The sequence below is a fragment of the Haliotis rufescens genome, unplaced genomic scaffold (genome assembly GCF_023055435.1).
Source record: "Haliotis rufescens isolate VD_foot unplaced genomic scaffold, xgHalRufe1.0.p SCAF_6, whole genome shotgun sequence".
In the NCBI taxonomy this organism is placed as follows: domain Eukaryota; kingdom Metazoa; phylum Mollusca; class Gastropoda; order Lepetellida; family Haliotidae; genus Haliotis; species Haliotis rufescens.
The window spans coordinates 28,442,830-28,464,916 of record NW_025964334.1 but is presented as its reverse complement, the minus strand read 5'-3'; the positions used below and the strand labels follow the sequence as shown (position 1 = coordinate 28,464,916).

General features: G+C 43.3%; 1 protein-coding gene across 1 annotated transcript; it reads right to left on the bottom strand.

Annotated features, from left to right (window-relative positions):
• Window positions 1-638: 638 nt before the first annotated feature.
• On the bottom strand, window positions 639-7,813 carry LOC124141075 (procathepsin L-like). Its single transcript, XM_046508968.2, has 5 exons — window positions 7,265-7,813; window positions 4,630-4,795; window positions 3,790-3,998; window positions 1,928-2,162; window positions 639-751 (listed from the first exon to the last, which is right to left on the bottom strand). The coding sequence occupies exons 1-5, from the start codon at window positions 7,502-7,504 to the stop codon at window positions 663-665; spliced, it is 939 nt and encodes a 312-aa protein (XP_046364924.1). The 5' UTR covers window positions 7,505-7,813; the 3' UTR covers window positions 639-662.
• Between the last annotated feature and the right edge of the window lie 14,274 nt (window positions 7,814-22,087).

Sequence of the window (22,087 nt, the reverse complement as noted above, 5' to 3'; positions counted from 1 at the left end):
ATGCTAGAAAATGGATACCATTATTTAACGCTTCGCCGCGCCACAGGGTAGTTGTTGGTGTGCTAAAGTTGACGTGGGTATGCTATTCTCAAAAGTCTGCTGCCCGTTTTCAGTAAGGGTCTGGGCGTTGCAGTTAGTGCCCTATGTGAAACGGAGACATTGTCATTATGCCATGTTTTATCTAAGGATGTATAATGACGTCCAGATTCATTGAGGGCCATGATTCTAGGTGCAGAGAAAGGAAAGCAATCATTCAGTCACCGTAGAACTCGGGTGTTCGACTGATAATTAAACATGACAAAAACTGATTCTAAGGACATGAAATGTTTCTTATCAGAAGCTTATTTTTCAAATGACCATGGTCACGGGCTTTTTTTCATTTCCTATTTTTCTCATTTGGCAAAATTAAATCTGTTAGCAACCCAAGCGGCATAGCTTAGACAGAAATGATAACTCTGTCGTTAAAATCCGGACAATATTTCCTTAAAGGAATTCACATTAAATTAAATTTGACTCGCACGACGATGAGAAATATTTTCATTTTTTTCTGAAGCCCAGCGGTGATGTATATCTGTAAGATGTGTAAGCCTGTGGTCTGATTTAACAAGTCATTTCACACAATAGACAAACACAACGTGTAATGATTCAAGGTATCTTTAGTTTCAGTAAGGGTATTTGGCATCTTCTGCGATCCCACATCTGTTGACCCCTCGTTGGATGTTGACATAGCCTCCCATCCCCCAGGCCTCACCTGCAACAAAACAGCTGGCGGTTAGGCCGTCGGTTACATCATGTCCGGTTGAATACCGAGAATAAAGTTGTCTGATCGGTACCTAAGTGCAATCCTTTCCAATCACTGAATGAATGATTGGTGACCAAATGTACATACATTTTTGTATATATTGTACTTTTTCTTTTAATACCTTTATCCCCTATAAAAAATATATATTTACACCAAATATACAACTGAACAATTTTAACAATTTTTTTAACAAATATCACAACTTATTTTTCTTTTTTTTATCTATAAATTAGCAATTCCCCTTCGGCAAAATACCTTATTTGCGCGTCCGACGTTAAACAAATTAAATATGAATGGGTGGTTATTGGCGACCTTGACTCAGATTCAGTTGCATTTCTTCCATTTTCCAGAGGTTTTGTTTGTTTGTTTGTTTGTTGTTTAACGACGTACCCAGCAATATTACAGCTATATGACGGCGGTCTGTAAATAATCGAGTCTGGAACAGACAATCAAGCGATTGACATCATGAGCATCGATCCACGCAATTGGGATACGATGACATGCATCAACCATGTCAGCGAGCCTGACCACCCGATCCCGTTAGTCGCCTCTTATGACAAGCATAGTCGCCTTTTACGGCAAACATTGGTTGCTAAAGACCTATTCTACCCCGGATGTTAACAGGTTGTCCAGAGGTAACAGATATCCACATCATGGCGTGTGGAAATAAACTGTAAGTATGAAGTCCTGTAAACTTCAAGATGCTAATTAAACTATTCACTTGTTGCCTGTTCGACCGAAGGGGAATACATCAGGCCAAAGGTTTTTAAATAACCTATATTACATTATCTTCAGGACATCCACCATTTCCAGTGAACGATTGACTATTTTTCTTCAGCAATAGCCGGCCAAGTATCAAGTGGGTAGCCTCAATAACAGTATTATGGTAAAGAAATGAACCCAAAAATGTAGAATGATTTCAAATACTTCACGTACACCGTTAATCAACAAAATGTATGGTACGTCACATGCATTGTACGTCAAGTGCAAAATACGTCACAAACACAAACATTGGGTACACAAATACACGTTTACGTGTCAGTAGTCGTTCCCAATGCAAATACATGACACCCTAAATCAAAATAAAAAAATCTGAAGCTCTTCCCGTAACGTCACCCAGCTCACCCCAGCTATTCCTGCAGATCCAGTAGGGGTTACCCTCCTCATCAGTGCCGTACCCCACCAGCTGCAACACGTGGTCCAGGAAGCGACCGGTGCATTGTGGGTCCGAGTACACTCCAGATTTGTACAACAGGAAGGACTGTGGGCTGGCGTTGATCGTCACAAACACCGGGACGGTCAGGAGGGCCTCTAGAAGGGCCCCCTCGTTGTTAGCCGGGACAAACTTAGTGCCCTGTGTCTGACAGAGAACAAAAAAGTCGTGGATATATGGACAATCAAACTGAGTATGGTTTTACGCCGCTTTTAGCATCTGTCCGGCAATATCACGAAGGAGGATGCCAAGAAGTGGCTGCACAATATGTAAATGGTAGGCATCGAAGCCAAGTCTTGGAAGGCGAGTGAGTGAGTGAGTTTGGTTTAACGCCGCTTTTAACATTATTCCCGTTTTATCACGTGTCAGATTAAATGTTGAAGGAAAGCCCGAAGTGATGCAGGTCTCGGACGTTTACCACTTCGGTGAACCCCATGAGCACGGGTATGTGGTTGACAAACCTAGAAACATAATTTGGGAGAACCTGGATTTGAACCTACAAAAATAAGTTTCTGGCGTACCCAAGGGACACAACTCTGCATAGCGAATTGCAGTGTCTAGACGACTGTGCCCCCTGTGCCCCCTGGGCCCCCTGAGGAAGGCGAGTGCTGTCTGCTAGTCTGCCTATGCTGGGTCAATATGGATCGTTGGGAGTCGATATGGTAGTGCATGATTATGTTGATACTGTATTCCTAGAAGGACCGTCTACCATAGTGGGGCTATTGAACAACTGTGGAAATAATGATTGCCAAAAAATAATCAATCGCTAACAAAAATGTATTCGCGTCAGATGTGACGCAGCAGGTTTGATTTCAAGAGCCATAAAATGAGATTGCGTCAGATACGCTGGAGTCCTGCGTCAGGGAACATCTGGTCAGACAGACGCGCCCCTCCTTGTTAAGGTAATAGAGCTCACCTTGTGAATGGTCTAACAAAGCATCTGATCGTACCCTGCATGTTTGAACATCTAAATTTTGTTTGTTTGTCCTTTAACGGCGTAAGCAGCAATATTCCAGCCTTATGACGTAGGTCTGTAAATAATCGAGTCAGGACCAGACAATCCAGTGATTGACATCATGAGCATCGGTCTACGTAATTGGGATACGATGACATGCATCAACCAAGTCAGCGAGCCTGAGCATCCGATCCCGTTAGTCGCCTCTTATACGCATCAGTCGGAAAGCGCACGTTAAATCTCCAAAGTAAGTAAGTAAGTAAGAAGATCAGTTCTAACCCGGGTCTTCACGGGTTTAGACATCTAACTGGTACAGGCGAGTGAGTGAATGTTTTTTAATGTCGCCGTCTTCCTATTAAACAGCTGCCCGTAAATAATCGAGTATGAATGGGCCAGACAAACCAGTGACTGAAGACATGACGATTGTTTTACGCCGTCGTGGCACGACTCACACATTGGATACTGGGGACTAGTTTGGTCCCGGAATCCTAACTTACCAAAGAGATATAGTTGCTTCATGAAGCAACACGAAAAAAGAACCTCATGTTATGTCATGAGACGTGTACATAACAAGATCGACCACAGGTATTTCACGAAGGTCAGTGGTCGATATTGGGGCCACCAATCCAAGCTTTCGGGAACCGATGGCAAACAAAATTGGCCAAGTGACATCTCCCGCTGCGACCATGAAGCCACCGTGGACATCTGTTCTCCATTTGGGTGGTCTATTGGGACATGTATGTGTAACCTCGGACCAATTCTGCCCTGACTGACCGACCAAACATGACTGAAGGCGTGGATGTAGGTCGAACCACTTACTTGGGCCACAGGTTCGCATGACGTATTGGAACATTTTGATGTAGGCTTGTATGAAGCGTCTGTGCAGAGGCCCCCGATTTTGTGGATGCAGCCAAACACGTCTTCGTCGATGGGGAGCTGTAGCGATGCCTGACAGCAAGCCGCAACCTCCGCGGCACTGAGGTCAAACAGCTTGCCCGTCTGGATTGCGTGCAGGCTCTCCACACACTCTGAAACACAGGGGGCATTCATATAGTGTATGAAGCAAGTGATGAATGAATGAATGAATGAATGAATGAATGAATGAATGAATGAACATTATTTTAAATCAGCAGCATCTCTGCAATGTATGATGAAATCTGGAGCAGACAAGCCGGTCGCAGACTAAAGTCGGAAGTCAGTGTAAATTAGAGATTATAAAGACTATTGTTCAATAAATAATCCTTTAGGTGAAACACATATCTTTAAATATAATTCAATTCCTTCTGTGGTGAATTATCAGTTTGATGGCAGATATTCTCATAATTAATGTCTTATAGATGACCCCAAACTGTTACTCTTGACCGGTAACAAATTAATGAGTTTCTTTTTTATTTAATACCGCACTCAGCAGTATTCCAGCTATATGACGACGGCCTTTGAAAAATCGAGTCTGGACAAGTCAGTCCAGTCATTGACACCATGAGCATCGATCCACGCAACTGGGATACGATGACATGCATCAACAAAGTCAGCGAGTCTGACGATACGATCCTGTCATTCGCCTTTTACGACCAGCCTTGGTTGCCGAAGACCCATTCTACCCCGGGTCTTCACGGGTAAAATTCCCAGGAGCCCTGAGGACAGGGCGTGTGCACTTGCCTGCAGCCACATACGCCTCCACATATCCCATCTCCCCCTGGTTTTTGACAGCACCAACCACACCCTTCTTCCTCCAGTCGAATTGTTTGGGGGCGGACATATCCTTCACTAAAATCTCCTCGTGAACGGCTCCCTCGTGCTCTGGGTCAATGGCGGCTGCGGAGAGCTGTGGACAGAGACGTGGGCGTGTGAATACGCCTGCAGGTACAAGGATGACTTGTGGCGAGTATAATATATACAGATATTACGTTCTGGGGTAGATGAGTGAGTGGGTTGTATTCTACCCCGCATGGAGGCCACTCCCTAACCCTGGCCCAGGGAAACCAGTCGTTGATAGCATGAGCTACGGTATCGGCGTTGAGGGTGTGATGTTACACTTAGTCATGCCGTGGTAACTATAGTAACGCCCATTCAAAACTCTACATGATCTCATTCCTTGTACCGGAAAGTTGGTGGTACGAATCCCGGCTGCGTCATACCAAAATATGGTAAGAGATGGTACTTGTTGTTACCCTGCCTGGCGCGCGGCGTTAAGGGGTTAAATGAAGGACTGGTCGACTCGGACTCATCACTATAAAGTCGGCACAGGTCCGAACTAGTACAAGCATCCCTCTCCACACACAATAACCTTGAACGCGACCTTAAACCCCATTTTACCTCACCTCGGCTTACCCACTCACTCAGAAATCAACTTCAGATTGAAAATCATACTGTTGAATTACTCACAAGTTACGACATAGAAAACCATTGATTCACTTGTTATTATTTTGCATTGGTGTATCATTAATCTACTGGTATGAATGTGTAGTTTGTTCTATGGAACCAATTGATGAGACTCAGTGTTCAAATACACAATGGTGAAAAACTCAATCTCATTAAAATCAGATCTTAGTTTTCGCTACCGCTCACAAAGATCTGAGGACATCCCATTACGTGTCACGTCAGAACGACCTTTCGCGAATTTTGACCGACCAATGAAATGACTGACATGAAATCGACATTAGCCAATCAGAAGGCAGCCATCTCGACACTAGTTTCAAACGCTTCGAAACATATTTTGACGTATTCTCGATTAAAACAATTAAAACTGATGAGAACATTCTGGAATGGCTTATAGATTGTATGGATATAATCATAAAGCCCTAAATGTCATTCGGAATACCCCGTGTTAAATATTTCGTGGTTGCATGATTAGAAAACACATTCCGACTGTCACTTTCATGATCTGGTAAGCGACGCTCTGATTGGTTGGATGAAAGGTCGTTCTGACGTGACCCTTAATGGGATGGGGGAAAACTACAATTGGTATTGCTGTGAGTCAGATAACAATACTGCAATCTTCATTATTGTAGATATATAGTAAATATGTCAGAAGTAACATACAAAAAATGTACATGTATCCCGTCAATAAAACTTGCAATGAAGTAACGACATAAACACATTGCGTCATTACACGTTATCCTTAGTATGTTTTAATACCAACTAAGTGGTCCCCCGTCACGTTTTATCTCCTGCTTATGTAATGGCGAATACCTTAAAATTTCATTTTCGTGATGATGAAATGAGTGAGTTAGAGAGTATGAATTACACCGCTTGTAGCAATATTCCAGCAAATATCACGACAGAGAACACCAGAAATGGGCTTCACAAATTGTACCCTATGGGGAATCGAGCCCAAGTCTTCGGCGTGACGAGTGAACGCTTTAACCACTAGACTACCCGATCGCCCCTGATGACGAAGTGAAGAAATCGGATATTATACCGTTAATATTGAACAACTGCTTGTTAGCATATAACTGTTAACAACTAATAACAGAACACACACACACACACACGCTCACACACTCACACACGCACGCACGCACGCACGCACGCACGCATGCACGCACACACACACTGTTGAAATAATGGTTGACAACGGTTAAACAGTGACTTAGGCTTTGAGATAATCAGCTCAGGGCTGATCTTTAACCATATTCAAAATTGTACAATGTCATATTTGTGGCAGGTAAATTCCCCTTTTTTCAATAGTCTGAAGCATAATTATTATTTTCAATAAATTTCGGAGATTATTTTCGAATACATCATAGTTCCGCTCGAAGTGTCACCCCAATATGCCCGTCAAGTGGCTCTTCAACAAACTTTCATCCGATACCACGGATTAGCATTTAAACCAGCATATGTAAAAAACCGCTATGATGAGGTATAGCCTTGACACTATACCAAGATGTTATATATACAATAAAGGCCCAAGTGGTTTTTAGTTACCGCCTACGAGGTAACTAAATACCCGAGGGAATTTAACATTTAATATACATAAGCAATAAAATACAAGGGGCGGTCCCTCAAACCCTAACCTTGTCACACAGCCAAACAAAAGTAAACATAGGTGAATCGCTTATGTCGCAATGTTTTGTTGTTATGTTTTTCAAACTCGAATATACAGATGACTCGATGTTATTTTAATTAAGGTTGAATCGTGTGAGTCATATCCTTTTCTCCCCATTATTACGAACGAAATGGTGTTTCCTTTTAAACTTTGTGACGCCCTTTTAACTTCTTTCTCGAATATTCGTTGTTTTGACGGTGACAGTTGTTATCCACAGAGCTGAGGCAGCCGAACAACAAATCTCACCTCGTCGGCAAATTTGTTGAGTTCCAGTTTGAAGGTGGCGTCGTTGCGGTCGTTGTGGGCGTTCACGTAGTCGTAGTTCTCCAGCCACACGTTCCTCCTGTCTTCATCCTCCTCATCCGTGGGGTAGCTCTTCCCATACCTGGCCTTCCACTCCTGCCACTCCTCCTCCTCGGTGGCTGGGTTGATGCCGAGGGAGGAACTCAGAACGGCAAAACTGAGCCACAACACCAACAGCTTCATTGTAAGTCGACAGCACGTGGAGTAAGACGCTGACTTATAACAATAAATGTAACACTGGCGTTGCGCAATGACTAACCACACACGTGATTTAACTATCACAAATGTCACCGAATGAAGATTAACGGAGATTGCGTTTCACAGTGCTAACGAATGGGGAAGGACTCTTAAAGGCGCGCGTTGCTGGGTTTTTTCGTCTAGGATGTTGGTACGTCTCTGGCGCGTGGAACAACAGGTGTAAGGTACAGGGACTGGTACGAGCAGAATGACAACGTGCTGGGTATGTCACTGTACGTGACTCCGGGACCCGAGTGATAGGCAGATATAACGTGCTGATACCACACGGCCAGGAGATATCTCGGATAACGCGGATATCATTGTTGTTATCGCTATGACAAACATATACAGGTACTGCGCTGTACAATTCGATCAGTGGGGTTGCAAGTGCATGACCTTATGACAGACACGTGTGGAGTTACTTCCCTTATTTGTGCGAAGATCCGCTGAGGATGGGTTCAAATTTTAGATTCGATCGGATTATGATCATTGGTTTGTCAGCCCCATACCCGTGTTTCTGGGCTTTTAACATCATGAAATAAAATAGACCTGGGCCCACCTGCACAAAGCGATCATAGCGCTGAGATTATCGTAACTCCCATACTTAAACATAGGCTTACAATAGTCTTAGCGCTAAGAACGTTTTGAGCAAGTGGGCCCTGGGTACCATGCTCTGTGGATATGTTTTTGTTTCGTTTATGTAGTTATAAACGCAAAGACTGGTGTGCAAACTTTGCGTAAACCCGCTCCGCACACCGTTTACAGCCATAAACGCAAAAAAAATATTGTAGTAAAGTTTTAAATATCCCGAACATATGACATACATATGACACTGACCTCATAAGTGTTAAACATACCACGCCATACCTGCTGTAAAGTTGGTATTGGAACACTGAATGTTCCTCCAGATAGTTGCGGATGGATTATATCCATTGTTGCGAGGCAGCGATAGTCCTGCACCATGACTGTGGAATTTATATTTTTTAGGTATTTATTTTAACTAAAAGCCTAGGCAAGTCTAGATCAAACTAACCACGTCCAGTATGCTTGATTGGCACCATCACTGTGGAATTTATATTTTTTAGGTATTTGTTTTACTAAAAGCCTAGGCAAGACTAGATCCAACTAACAAAGTCTGGTTTGCTTGATTAGCACAGTGACTGTGGAATTTACGACTTTTAGGTATTTTTTTACTAAACGTCTAGGCAAGTCTAGATCAAACTATGAAAGCCTAGTTTGCTTGTTTTCATATGAAAACAGCAGAAGAGGAAAGGTTTTTTCGAAGAAAAAATATATTTTAAAGACATGTTTTCATTGACTAAGTGTTAGTCTAATCAACCGAGCAAAATAAATTATTGATAAACTGAAAACGTCTTATCCACAAACTGCTTCTAAGTTGTATGACATTCATGGATCGGAGACCACAAAACGTCTTTTGAATGAAACTGAAACTGATACGCATAAACAGTCTCGGAGAAAGACCTTGTTTCCCGATGTCGGACAACACAACGTTTCGGACAACACCTCATCATCATCATCTTGTGAAGCTGTGAAGAAGAAAGACAGTTTTGCTTTAGTGAGTGAATGCATAAAAAATAACAAATATTACAGTAAAATATCATCAAGATATGTTAAACAATCACCTAATAGTCACTGTTCCACATGAAAACAGCAGAAGAGGAAAGATTCTTTTGAAGAAGAAAAAATATTTAAGGACATGTTTTCATTGACTAAGTGTGAGTCTAAGTATCATAGGCAAGATTTGCAGGACAGGCTCTATATTAAGAAACATCAATCAGTGACATTACTCACACCCTCCCCCTTCGTCTCCCCCTTCGTCTCCCCCTTGGCAAAGTACCTTGGGGGGGATGCACCTTGAACTACCGGTGACATGGCTAGAATACGCATGTTAGCCACGGAGGGACGTCTAAATAAGGGGTGAGGGAAGTCAGGTATATTCCTAGAACTCAGGGATATTATTAGAATGCAAGTCCAAAAAGAAGATATCCTGATGGTCACTGCATTGACAACATGGGGGATTGCAGACGAGGTGCTACTGGTCAGAAGGAATAACCTTATTAGGAACATTGTCAGGAATGTGAGATATGTGGAGGAAAGATATATATGATTGTAAACCAGCCGAGCTGGGCAGTTGAGACTGAGAGTTAGAGCTAACGGTTGTAACTGTCTCAATAAAGTTGTTGTGGACCCTCAGACGGACTTGTGTTGTATATCGAAGGAGACAAGAAGAAGTATCCCCTAGAACACAATCTTCTACGGCGGATATATTGGTGGAGATGCGGGGTATCGGCTCAGTCCCGCAATAAATTCCACTGGGTATTCTCCCTATTTCATGTTGTTTGGGCGAGAACCCCGTATGCCCATAGACAACATATTACAGCCAATCCCTGGAAACTTACCTCCTAAAACACGGACTGACCTCAGGGAACTGTTAGATAATCTGGAAATGGCGCGAAACATAGCCACACAGAATGTCCACGCAGCCCAAGAATCATACAAAGCTAGATATGACAAGAAGGCCCAAATTCCCACTTTCACAGTTGGGCAGAAAGTATGGTTAAAGAAAGGAAACCTGAAAGCCCACCTCAGCCGCAAACTGCAACGCCAGTGGGATGGGCCATACTATATTGTCTTTGCGTACGAAACGCCCAATTACTTATTGAGACAATGTTTAACCAACAAACCCCTGAAAGCGCCTATCCACGCAAATCGCTTAAGGCCCTACGTGGGAGAGGACAGCCGGCCGCAACCGCCCCCACTTGACCTTGCGAACCCTACCGATACCATGGGTGCCAATAACACTGACACAGATAACCCTACGAGTACTCAAAGTGACAATGACAATACGCCACACATTACACTACCAACTTCCCAGCAAGGCCGCAAACAGCTAGCCACACCCACATCTAACTCGGCATCCAACTCCCACGATAACAGTTGGGATCCCGAGGATGATGTCCCACTGGCCATACTCCAAAAGAGATGGAATACGACTAATCAATCCACATCTAACACTGACACTGTAGAGGAAGCACCTTTCATTGAACAGGTGTTATCGTCAAAACGCATCGGCGGCATTCAACACTTCAAGGTGAAATACGTTGAACGTCCTACTCCACAGTGGGTCCCTCAGTCACAAATACCCACCTTTATCGTAGAAGACTACTATGCAAGATGCACTCTAAAGAGTAAACAAAAACAACAAAAACAAAAGAAAGCTGACAGCAAACCTATACTGTAACCAATTCTCCAGAATCCAACATCTTAGCATATCTTATGCTCAACAAAGGTGACACAGGCATACCTGAGGCATTTTATGTCTTATACGTCAGTGTCATTACACCCTACATCCTCGGTCGCAATCAATTACATAATACGAATAACATTCATACACACTATAGTAGTGGTGCAAGTATACACGACACGGCTGACTGATTGACACGGCGGACGCAATATAAATATACACACCTCATTTTTTTTTTCTCTCAATAATTCGGTCATCCCCTTTGTTGGTGATATATCTTATATTCATGTATGAATGGTTGGAGGGATGAAAGGAGTGCACAGTCAGTGTTTTGTATAGGTGTCAACTGTAAGTAAACAGGTACAGGACAAACCACAGACAAAAGAGCCATCACGCCATTGTCTGTGGCCCTGGAGTGACACCAGGTGTTATAATGAAGGAAGAGTAGTATAGTGAAGAAGAGATGAGATGGAGAGGTGTCAACTGTAGATAAACAGGTACAGGACAACCCGCAGACAAAAGAGCCATCACGCCATTGTCTGGGGCCCTGGAGAGACACCAGGTGTCATGTCGCTATGCGGCAGGGTGGCTGATGGATTCCACCGTCTGTCTGTCCCTTGATCACGGACAGACACACAGGCGTGTTCGATACCCATCGGAGGGGGATAGAGCAATCATCCTCCCTCCTACAAGTCCCGGTAGTAGTTAAAGGGCCAGCCAACCCGAGGGGAACAATGTGAAGTTATTGCGGACCCGGGATGTTGATGTCATGAGAATATATGTACTGTAATTGTGGAGAACGAAAGTATTTGCGCAGCAGAAAGAGGTATGAATGTTTCATGATTAAGTTATTGATTTTGTTTATGACATACCAATCAATGGTAAACAAAGTCTTTCATACTAGAGATGATAATAAGTAGGGTATCAATAGGTTTACAAAACAACCTTTATCTTTACACAGGGTGATGACCGACTTACTTCTCTGTTCCTGGTTGTTTCTGGTCATTATGACCAGTAAAGCATACGCACAGGACCATGACCGCCTACACTACGGTGTACTCTTCTCAGAGAGAGGGAAACTGACAGCGTTCGACGAGTCATGGACACACACATTCGCCTTAACCCTACCACAGCCTTACTTGAGAAATCTGTCATATGAATTACCAGCCTGTATGTCTCATCTTAATACCACCTGCAGAAACACACACTTTCATGTCAGCACAATACTCAATTTTGTAAATACAATCCATACACGCGCCAACACTGACCTAGAAAACACAATAAAATTAATCAGAGACCTAATTCCTGACACCCCTGAAATAACATCGAGAACACGAAAAACGCGTAGTTTATTACCTTGGCTAGGTCAACTCGCCAAGGGAGCCTTTGGACTGGCCACAGAACGTGACCTAAAAATAGTAACTGACCACATAAGACTCATAGCAGAAAAAATGCACACACGTGACATAGGATTCAACACGTCCCAACATCAAATGGCCTCATACATGACACAAACAAACGCCAGGTTTGACGGCATCGTCAAACTTATTGAAAGCAACCATAAACAAATAGTACAAACAGGTGCATTTTCTCTCCAAGAGATCAAGTGGTATGAGAAGTTCTTCTCCACACTTCTACTTATGGTGGGTCGAGAAAACCAACTTGCAGCCATCGTGCAGTCCCAATCCCAGTCTCTCCTGGCAGGCATCTTTCAACTCTTAAGAGGTCGCTTGTCCCCCAACAATGTACCATTACACACACTATTACCAACAATAACATCCATACAAGAAAACCTGGCTCATAACTACCCTGAATTCAAACTCCGATACACGGACGCCACAATGTATTACACAGACGTCGACGTCCATTTGGCCCGCCATAACAACATAATGTTTGTTACCCTCTTAATACCCTTAGTGTCTGACAGTACTGTGATGCGAGTATACCGGACATCTACGTTCTCCCTACCGACTCACGTGGCTTCCCCACACGCTACGATAATACGGAATGTGGCTCCATACATTGCCATATCCATGGACAGCAGAAAGTATGTGGAGCTTCAGACTGAGCAGTATGAAGCGTGTAATGGACACTCACATATACACTGCAATATACTGCCACCAGAGTCCACGTTTGGATCACCGACTTGTACACTAGCTTTATTTCTTAACGACATCGACTTGGTACACGAATTATGTAACTTTCATTTCCTACCAAATGGCACTAAAGCGGATATGTTTGAACTCAGGTCAGGTAAAGTTGTTTTACAAAATGTACCTGATATCACGTATAGGTGTGGAAGGAAGGTTAAGGTTCATAAGGGATGTAGTCTGTGTCTTGCCCCTATGTATTGTTCATGCTCACTACATGCTTGCATTAAAACCATTCCCCCACGTCTTAATGATTGCAGTATCCACAACAATGCCACTCGTATCGAATATCCGGTAAACATTGGGTTTTTGCGTCATTTCTTCGATACAGACCAAATCAAAAACACCATTCAAACATTGTTAGCACAGGAACCGGTTCACTACAGAACCGCACCCCTCCGTTTGGCAAATGCTACTTTCAACAAACTAATAAAAACCGACAAAGAACTGAGTGTTAACCTTAAACATGTGGTGGCACAAGCAAAGGCAGATCAGATTATATATACTGATCCCTCTGATCCGTTGTTTATAAATTCCCTGACCGGAGAGTCCGATACATTCGGTTGGACTAACCCGTTTACTTATCTAAACATGGCAATGTGGGGAATATTGATTATCTTTGGATTCATACTATTTACCATGAATCGTAGAATTGGCCTCTTGCGGGTCCAACTACTTGCCCGAGGTATTACCGCGGCGAAAGTGTCAACAACGCCTGACATATTAGTTTGGACTCCCTCCACACCTGGCACTGCAGCCAACTCTACCCCGTCCATACTTACTCGTATTCAAGAGTATCTCAAACTGGAAATAATCCTGCTAATGCTCATGTTCCTGATTGTCCTCATGTTAAGCCTTTACATATATAAACTCAAAACAAGAGTGGTGTCCACACTCCACATTAGCTTTTCATCCGGTACCGAGTCTGTTTGTCTGAAAATTGCCGAGATCTGTGCCCCACCTCTGGTTCTATTCCTCTCTGACCAGGATTATTCACCTTCATTGGTGGTCATCAATGACAGTCACCGGTTGTTCTCTGACCAACTTACAATTACATGGCCAGGGAACAACTTGTCAGTCATTAACCTAATCTCACAAACGCGCCTTGTCCTCCCTCCCAACCTCACTGTATCAAAACTAGTGGCAAGAAAATTGAAACGGCTACTTAAGTCACATTATATAACTAGCCTGTACTTGGTCCACGCCAATGTCCATTACTTGGTCAAGGCAGTTGAAAAACCAAACCAACCAGGCCCACCACCCAGTTATACCCATCGCTTGTACCCCTCTCTGCAAACATAAATATTTACCTGATGACTTTGTACCATTGTAATTACGAGCTACGGCAGTAGCATATGTACAAATGTAAATGATTTCTTTGTTCTCATTGGTATATTGTAACGTTGGCACATTTTGTCTATACTGTGCCGACGAAACCGATGATTATATTCTAATTTGTAAATTATACATGTATAAGTATTGCAAAATTTTAAATCAACGTCATGTCAACGATATTGTCCATCACTACCATTCGTACCAATTGTCAACGTTTATGTATGCTGTCATCACTGCCGTCATTTTGTTTATGCCATTGTACATCATATAGTCATGTGTATTTTATCTATGTACGTATAGATAGAAAAATATAAAACGTGGTCCACACGCACTTGATTGTATATCATTTTTAAAAGTAAAAAAAACCCAAAATGTTTTAAATTGTGTCCATTTGAAAACATGTTAACATATCATTTATAATTTTAGTTTCTCTTTTACCTGAATGGTTATAATTACCTTGACCACCGTACCTCATTTGCAATCCTGAGTTAGGACGCGTGGACGCGTCCTTAAACATAGAGGGGCCGTATATCATAGGCAAGATTTGCAGGACAGGCTCTATATTAAGAAACATCAATCAGTGACATTACTCACACCCTCCCCCTTCGTCTCCCCCTTCGTCTCCCCCTTGGCAAAGTACCTTGGGGGGGATGCACCTTGAACTACCGGTGACATGGCTAGAATACGCATGTTAGCCACGGAGGGACGTCTAAATAAGGGGTGAGGGAAGTCAGGTATATTCCTAGAACTCAGGGATATTATTAGAATGCAAGTCCAAAAAGAAGATATCCTGATGGTCACTGCATTGACAACATGGGGGATTGCAGACGAGGTGCTACTGGTCAGAAGGTATAACCTTATTAGGAACATTGTCAGGAATGTGAGATATGTGGAGGAAAGATATATATGATTGTAAACCAGCCGAGCTGGGCAGTTGAGACTGAGAGTTAGAGCTAACGGTTGTAACTGTCTCAATAAAGTTGTTGTGGACCCTCAGACGGACTTGTGTTGTATATCGAAGGAGACAAGAAGAAGTATCCCCTAGAACACAATCTTCTACGGCGGATATAAGGCAGCGATTGAAACGATGCAACTGAAATAACTTGTACCATGGACAAGTCACGAACTATGTCAGTTCGGTTCAATATTTCAGTATGAATAAACAAATGCAAACGTGTTTCCTCAGAAAATAAATACAGATTACGATGATTTATAATGGCTATTATATATGCATATATACTCTGCAAAACAAGAATCGCACAAGTAGTAACATCGTAAATATTTGACAGAGTGTTGCCGACATCCATACGCAATTAATACCAAAAATGAATTGGTTATCTGCATGGATTGGGGTTAATTGGGAAGGAGGTACTGCAGAAATTTGGTGAAAAGATTGAAAAATCGCAAAACACAACCACGTGAGAGTCTGGCGCCGAATCACACCAACATGACATGCACGTGCAACATCACTTGTTAGGCTATAAAAATGTTGGGTTTTCATTTGCATGCCATCACAATCTTACAGCAAGTGAACAGCGAAAACATACCACGGTTGACGGAAGCCCAACGCAACAATGCCATCGGCCGACTGAAAACAGGAGAATCATCTTCAGCTGTAACCACATTTATCCGCGGAACACCAAGCACCATTACAAGACTTCAGACACACGGGACAACACGTGACCTTCTCAGATCGACCACGTCTCACTACCAGAGCACAGGGCAGATTCATAGGGCTACGCCACCTACGTGAAGGAACCACCACGGCCACCTCTACAACTACGACAGTACCAGGATTGCGTAGTACGTCCGCCCAGACAGTGAAGATCCGTTTAGGTTACACACAACCAAATGTTTTCCCATAGACTTCTATAGTAACGTTATATTCTTAAAGAAAATAACTAAGCATTCAACAGCTATTACCTGTACGTGTGTGCAGTTTGGCCTTAGAGCAGCAATTAAAACCAAAAAAATGACTAGCTTAGCCAGCTCCTTTTCCGAGTACAGGAAGCTAAACACACCACCCCTTGTTTCGCACCAAATGTCACCTACTTGAAAATAGCTGTAGTCACATTCAGCATAAGTCATCATGTTGAAAAAGACAGTACTAAATATAGAAAAACATGGTCAGTTTTAATAACTGGATGGATGTACATTTAAAAGACATAAAAATCTTACACAACATCCTCTTATCACAGCCTGCAGATATATCTAGATCTGCACTGAAGGCTCCCTACGAAAACCGCACTGTCCCAACTGGTTCTGATTTGATGTAGTAGAACCTGTACGCGCTGAAGGTATTCGCGCTAGCCGACCAGTTCGAGCTCAGTGGTTTCAAGTCACAGAGGATGGCCACAACTGCGATGGAGACAAGTTTGGTTTAGCGACGAGTCGCGTGTAATGCTTCGCTGTGCGGATGGTAGACGTCGTGTTTACAGGCGTCGGGGGTATCGGTGGCAAATTCCTCTAAGGCGCCACAATGCTGTGAAGAGTTGCGTCCCTTGGGCCTGGTGGGAGACCTATGATTGTGGTGAAACTGCATGCAGGAAGTGGACGTATTTGGTGGCGGTAGTGTGATTATGGGCAGCCATCTCCTTCACTGGTAGAACACACTTGGTGCAAGGTCATAGGAATTCAACGTCACAGCGTTACACGATGAGATTCTTCGGCCACACGTCCTTTTCCCATTATGCAACAAGCGAACGTCATTTTTAACAAGACAACGCCCGACCTCACACGGCAAGACTGACAACAGCCTTTTTTCAGAAATCACAACACCCTGGTCGCGTCATGGCCCTCCAGGTCTCCAGGTTAAAACGTATTCGAATATTTATGGGATGCACTGGATCAACGACTGCGATCACGTCAGCAACAACCATAGAACCTCTGACATTTACCACAAGCACTGCAGGCTGAGTGGGTGAACATTCCCCAGGTCACAACTGGAGATCAGACTGCTTCCATGGGACGACGATGCCAGTCAGTTTTAGCTCTAATGGTGGCCATACAAGATATTGAGAACATATGACCTTCACCTTGAAATTCTACTGTTCCATGTTGCTATATGGAACCTGGGTAATGGCAATGACACGTGCCAATTTTGACCAATCGTTTACCCTCTGTTGATTATTTATGTAATATATAAAGTATATAAAAAGAGGATACATAATAAGTACATCTTTTTATTTCCCAGTTGTATATAGTATAGAATTTCAGAAGCACTTAAGACTTTTCTCGTTTCCTTTGAAGATTTCAAATGCACACTCGTGTTGTGAGTGGGTTGAAGTCCACAGGCTTCCTGAAGACTTGTAGCTTCATCAAAGTAAACTCTCGTGGGGACAAGAGTTAGAGTAAACCCAGCACGGTATTGCGTGTCCCAAGTGGCGACTAAATTGGATCGGATGAACAGGCTCAAACAAATTCGAATTTTACCAAACAAATTCTGTGTTATGGTAAAATTCCTTTTATGTTAATTCCCAATGGAGATATGCAGCAGTTTTGAAAGATGAAGTGTGGGATGTGACTTTCTGTTTAACCTAATCCACATGAAAACGGCACCCAGCGATCCGGGGGTATCGGTGGCAAATTCCTCTAAGGCGCCACAATGCTGTGAAGAGTTGCGTCCCTTGGGCCTGGTGGGAGACCTATGATTGTGGTTCGAATCCCTGTTCGCCCCGATCATGTTTCTAGGTTTGTAAGCACCATGCTTGTGGTCGTGATTTTCACCGAAGTGGTAAACGTCTGAGACCTGCATCACTTCGGGCTTTCCTCCCACAATTAGCTGGCACGCCGTGATATATCTGGAATACCGTTTAAAAACGGCGTTAAACCCAGTTCACTCACTCACTCCAGCGACCCTGGTCTGAATTAGTGTTCTCGTGTACACAACTATGGTAGATGTATCAGTCTGTAAATCCGTTTAAACCATGGGTGTGCTGTCTATGAGTTGGTAGTAAGAGTGCGATTGCTGATGCTGGCTGAACGTTTTTCTTCCATGACTTTTGTTGATGATGGTTAATTTGATGAAAAACGGGATATGTTTCCAGGGTAATCAAATTTATGTGCAAAAGCGCCAGAGCCACGGTGTATTTTATCGAATATTGACAGCAAGTGTTGGCTAAAGACTTAATTACATGAAACTAAAACAAGACTCGGTAATACATCAGACAGTCAGGTTGAGGGAAAACATGCCCATCACCATTATCCTCAGATTCAGAATGACCTTATCGTACACGTTACTGTCAGATGTCTATATCGCTTCATGACTGTGGAACACTTGCATCCACATCAAGCCAGATTATAGGGTAGGTAAGCGCTGTATTCCACAATATGATATCTGCATTAGAAAAAAGTTTAATAAAGTGAGTGAGTATGGTTTTACGCCGCTTTTAGCAATATTCCAGCAATATTACGGCGGGGGACACCAGAAATGGGTTTTACACAGTCTAATAAAGAAATTCATAGATTACATGTAATTCTATAGCAGACGTGGGGCCAATTTTGACAAATACGGTAAACTACGGTTATAACGAACTCAAAGGGTCCACTAATTTTAGTTCGTTATAACCGTAGTTCGTTATGAGCGTGTTCGTTATAAACGTAGGTTTACTTTACGTCTCTGGGCATCTTGAACACATCTGTGATCATCAGTGGACAACATGCCCCATGCTGTACGTAGTTTGTTTGTTGTTTAATGCCGCAAGCAGCAATATTCCAACTATATTAAGGCAGTCTGTAAATAATCGAATCAGGGCAAGACAATCCAGTGACTGGAATCATGAGCATCCATGTATACAACTGGGATACGATGACATGCATCAACCAAGTCAGCAAGCCTGACCACCCGATCCCGTTAGTCGCCTCTTATGACAAGCATGGGTTGCTAAAGACCAGGGCCCACTTGCACAAAGCAATCTTAGCGCTACGACTATTGTAAGCCTATGTTAAAGTATGGGAGCTAAGATCATCTTAGCGCTAAGATCGCTTTGTGGAAGTGGGCCCAGTTCTAACCCGGATCCCAAAGCGCTATACGTGGTACACAGTCCATGTCATAATTATTGTTTGTCAGTTATCAATCACAATTTATAATCATCATTAATTTTATGTTTGAGTATACATGTTTTGTACAAAAGAAATTAATTATCCATAGAAAGGAAAGGACGATATAGCATTACGGCCCTATCTAAGGTTACGTAAAAGGAGACATGTTCAATTGATGATAACCAACCTCATTTCGTTCTTAAATATGCAAGTTTACGACTACTGAAACAATTAAGTACATAAGTACTGAATGAAGACGACTTCAAGAGAAAATATCTAGATTACTTGACTCTTTTACCATATGCCTTTATTTTCTTTACCTAAAGGGCCGTTATATACCTTGTGACCACTTAACTCGCCTTTGCATGTGTTTGTGCTCTCAATGAAGACGACTTCAAGAGAAAGTATCTAGATTACGTGACTTTTTTACCATATGCCTATATTTTCTTTACCTAAATGTACCTAAAGGGCATTTATCGTACCCTGTAAACACTTGACTCGCCTTTGCATGTGTTTGTGACGGAAGCCACTGGTAGGTCAGATTACGCCCCATTATCATCACTACATGCATTTGATAAACTCAAGAAACAGTCTGTTTCTCGTAGAGATTTCTTATGGTGATGTAAATAGTTTTGTTGCTTTTATCTCACATTAAATGAACATTTACCAGTAACAAAACATTCGTTCGCCGTGATGTTCATTTCTTTGAACATGGTCAAAACACTATTTGCTCACTCACTCACTCATCTCACGCCGTGGTAGCTGAGGAAAGCTTAGCAAATGGCTTTCAATGGAGACATTCAGTGATCACTGACCTCCACTTGCCACTGCAGTTTTTAATAAAAAGAACAAAGATTAGCGGTAATGGCTTCAGCCTATGATCCGTCCGAGAGCTTAGTTCGCCATATTGGCCCTTTCATCCTTGTTAGTTTGACGGCTTTGAAGCGATGTCAACAGACAATTCTTTGATGTCATAGACGCTTCAGACGGATTAATACGTTCTTTACATGTGTGACACTCTCCATATGCTCCCTTCAAGTGTCTCTGTACGGGAGTGAGTGAGATGGACTCAAGGCCGCTTTGATCAGTATCTCGGTTGTATTACGGAGTATCAGCTTGATGCTGGAGGAAACTCAAGTGATGCTGGTGGTAGGCGTTTACTGATTTGGTGAAGGTCCCCAGTACCCCATGCCTGTCTCCCTGTGGGGATTCCGGATAAGAACAGTCCCAAGTACCCCATGCCTGTCTCCCTGTGGGGATTCCAGATAAGAACAGTTCCCTGGTACCCCTTGCCTGTCTCCCTGTGGGGATTCCAGTCCCCAGTACCCCATGCCTGTCTCCATGTGGGGATTCCGGATAAGAACAGTTCCCGAGTACCCAATGCCTGTCTCCCTGTGGGGATTCCGGATAAGAACAGTTCCCCGGTACCCCATGCCTGTCTCCCTGTGGGGATTCCGGATAAGAACAGTTACCGAGTACCCAATGCCTGTCTCCCTGTGGGGATTCCGGATAAGAACAGTTCCCCGGTACCCCATGTCTGTCTCCCTGTGGGGATTCCAGATAAGAACAGTTCCCTGGTACCCAATGCCTGTCTCCCTGTGGGGATTCCGGAAAAGAACAGTTACCGAGCACCCCATGCCTGTCTCCCTGTGGGGATTCCGGATAAGAACAGTTATTGGGTACCCTATGCTTGTCTCCCTGTGGGGATTCCGGATAAGAACAGTTCCCCGGTTCCCCATGCCTGTCTCCCTGTGGGGATTCCGGATAAGAACAGTTCCCTAGTACCCCATGCCTGTCTCCCTGTGAGAATTCCAGAAACGAATAGTTACCGAGTACACCATGCCTGTCTCCTTGTGGGGATTCCGGTCCCCAGTACCCCATGCCTGTCTCCCTGTTGGGATTCCGGATAAGAACAGTTATTGGGTACCCTATGCTTGTCTCCCTGTGGGGATAAGGGGGCATAATAGATTCTTAGTACCCCATACCTGTCTACCTGTGGACAAGAGTAAAAAATGTATTAATATGCTGCCAACTGACAGGTATCTTTAAAATAGCCATTTCAGTAGGATGGCGTTACTATGAGGTCACTGGGAGCATTGGTTGCCACTGGATGCACGGAGGTTTTCCATTTGATTTGATGACAGTAGAGAAAAATATGAAATTCGAAAAACATAAAAGGAAGCAGCTGACCACTTGATTGATGTGAGGAAATACACATGGTTTATCAATGGATCATAGATTGGAGTTTGTTCTCACGAAAAATGGATTTTTTTTGTGACGCAAAGGCCACAGATCAACGAACCTTGATCAAGAAATATTGAACGTACGGACATCACCCGTTCCCGTTTCCTCTCATTCGCGCACGCACGCACGCACGCACGCACGCACGCACGCACATACAAAAACTATCACCAAAGAGGTCCCCGGAATGACAAGATTTGGCCACTGATGAGGGTGCGAGAATGACACGAGTTATACGGAATTGCGTCCCTCGGCGTGCCAGAAACATGATCGTGGGTTCGAATCCAAGATTGGTCCTGATTTTGAGTCCAGGTTTGTAAGCACCCTACCCATGCCCGTGGGTTTCCCCAACATGGTAACGTCTTTCCACATGAAACCGACACGCCGTGATAGAACTGAAACACTGTTCAAACCGACGTCAAACCAAACTCACTAGTTTCAACAGTTGTAAAGGTTTGCGAGAGTTTGTGCTTTCCACCCACATTAAACCGAATGACA

Coding starts and splice junctions, on each gene's coding strand:
- LOC124141075 (XM_046508968.2), bottom strand. CDS start 7,504: ATGAAGCTGTTGGTGTTGTGGCTCAGTTTTGCCGTTCTGAGTTCCTCC. Junction 3,999..4,629: donor GGAGGCGTATGTGGCTGCAG/GCAAGTGCACAC, acceptor CCTGTGTTTCAG/AGTGTGTGGAGAGCCTGCAC. Junction 752..1,927: donor GATCTGCAGGAATAGCTGGG/GTGAGCTGGGTG, acceptor GTTTTGTTGCAG/GTGAGGCCTGGGGGATGGGA.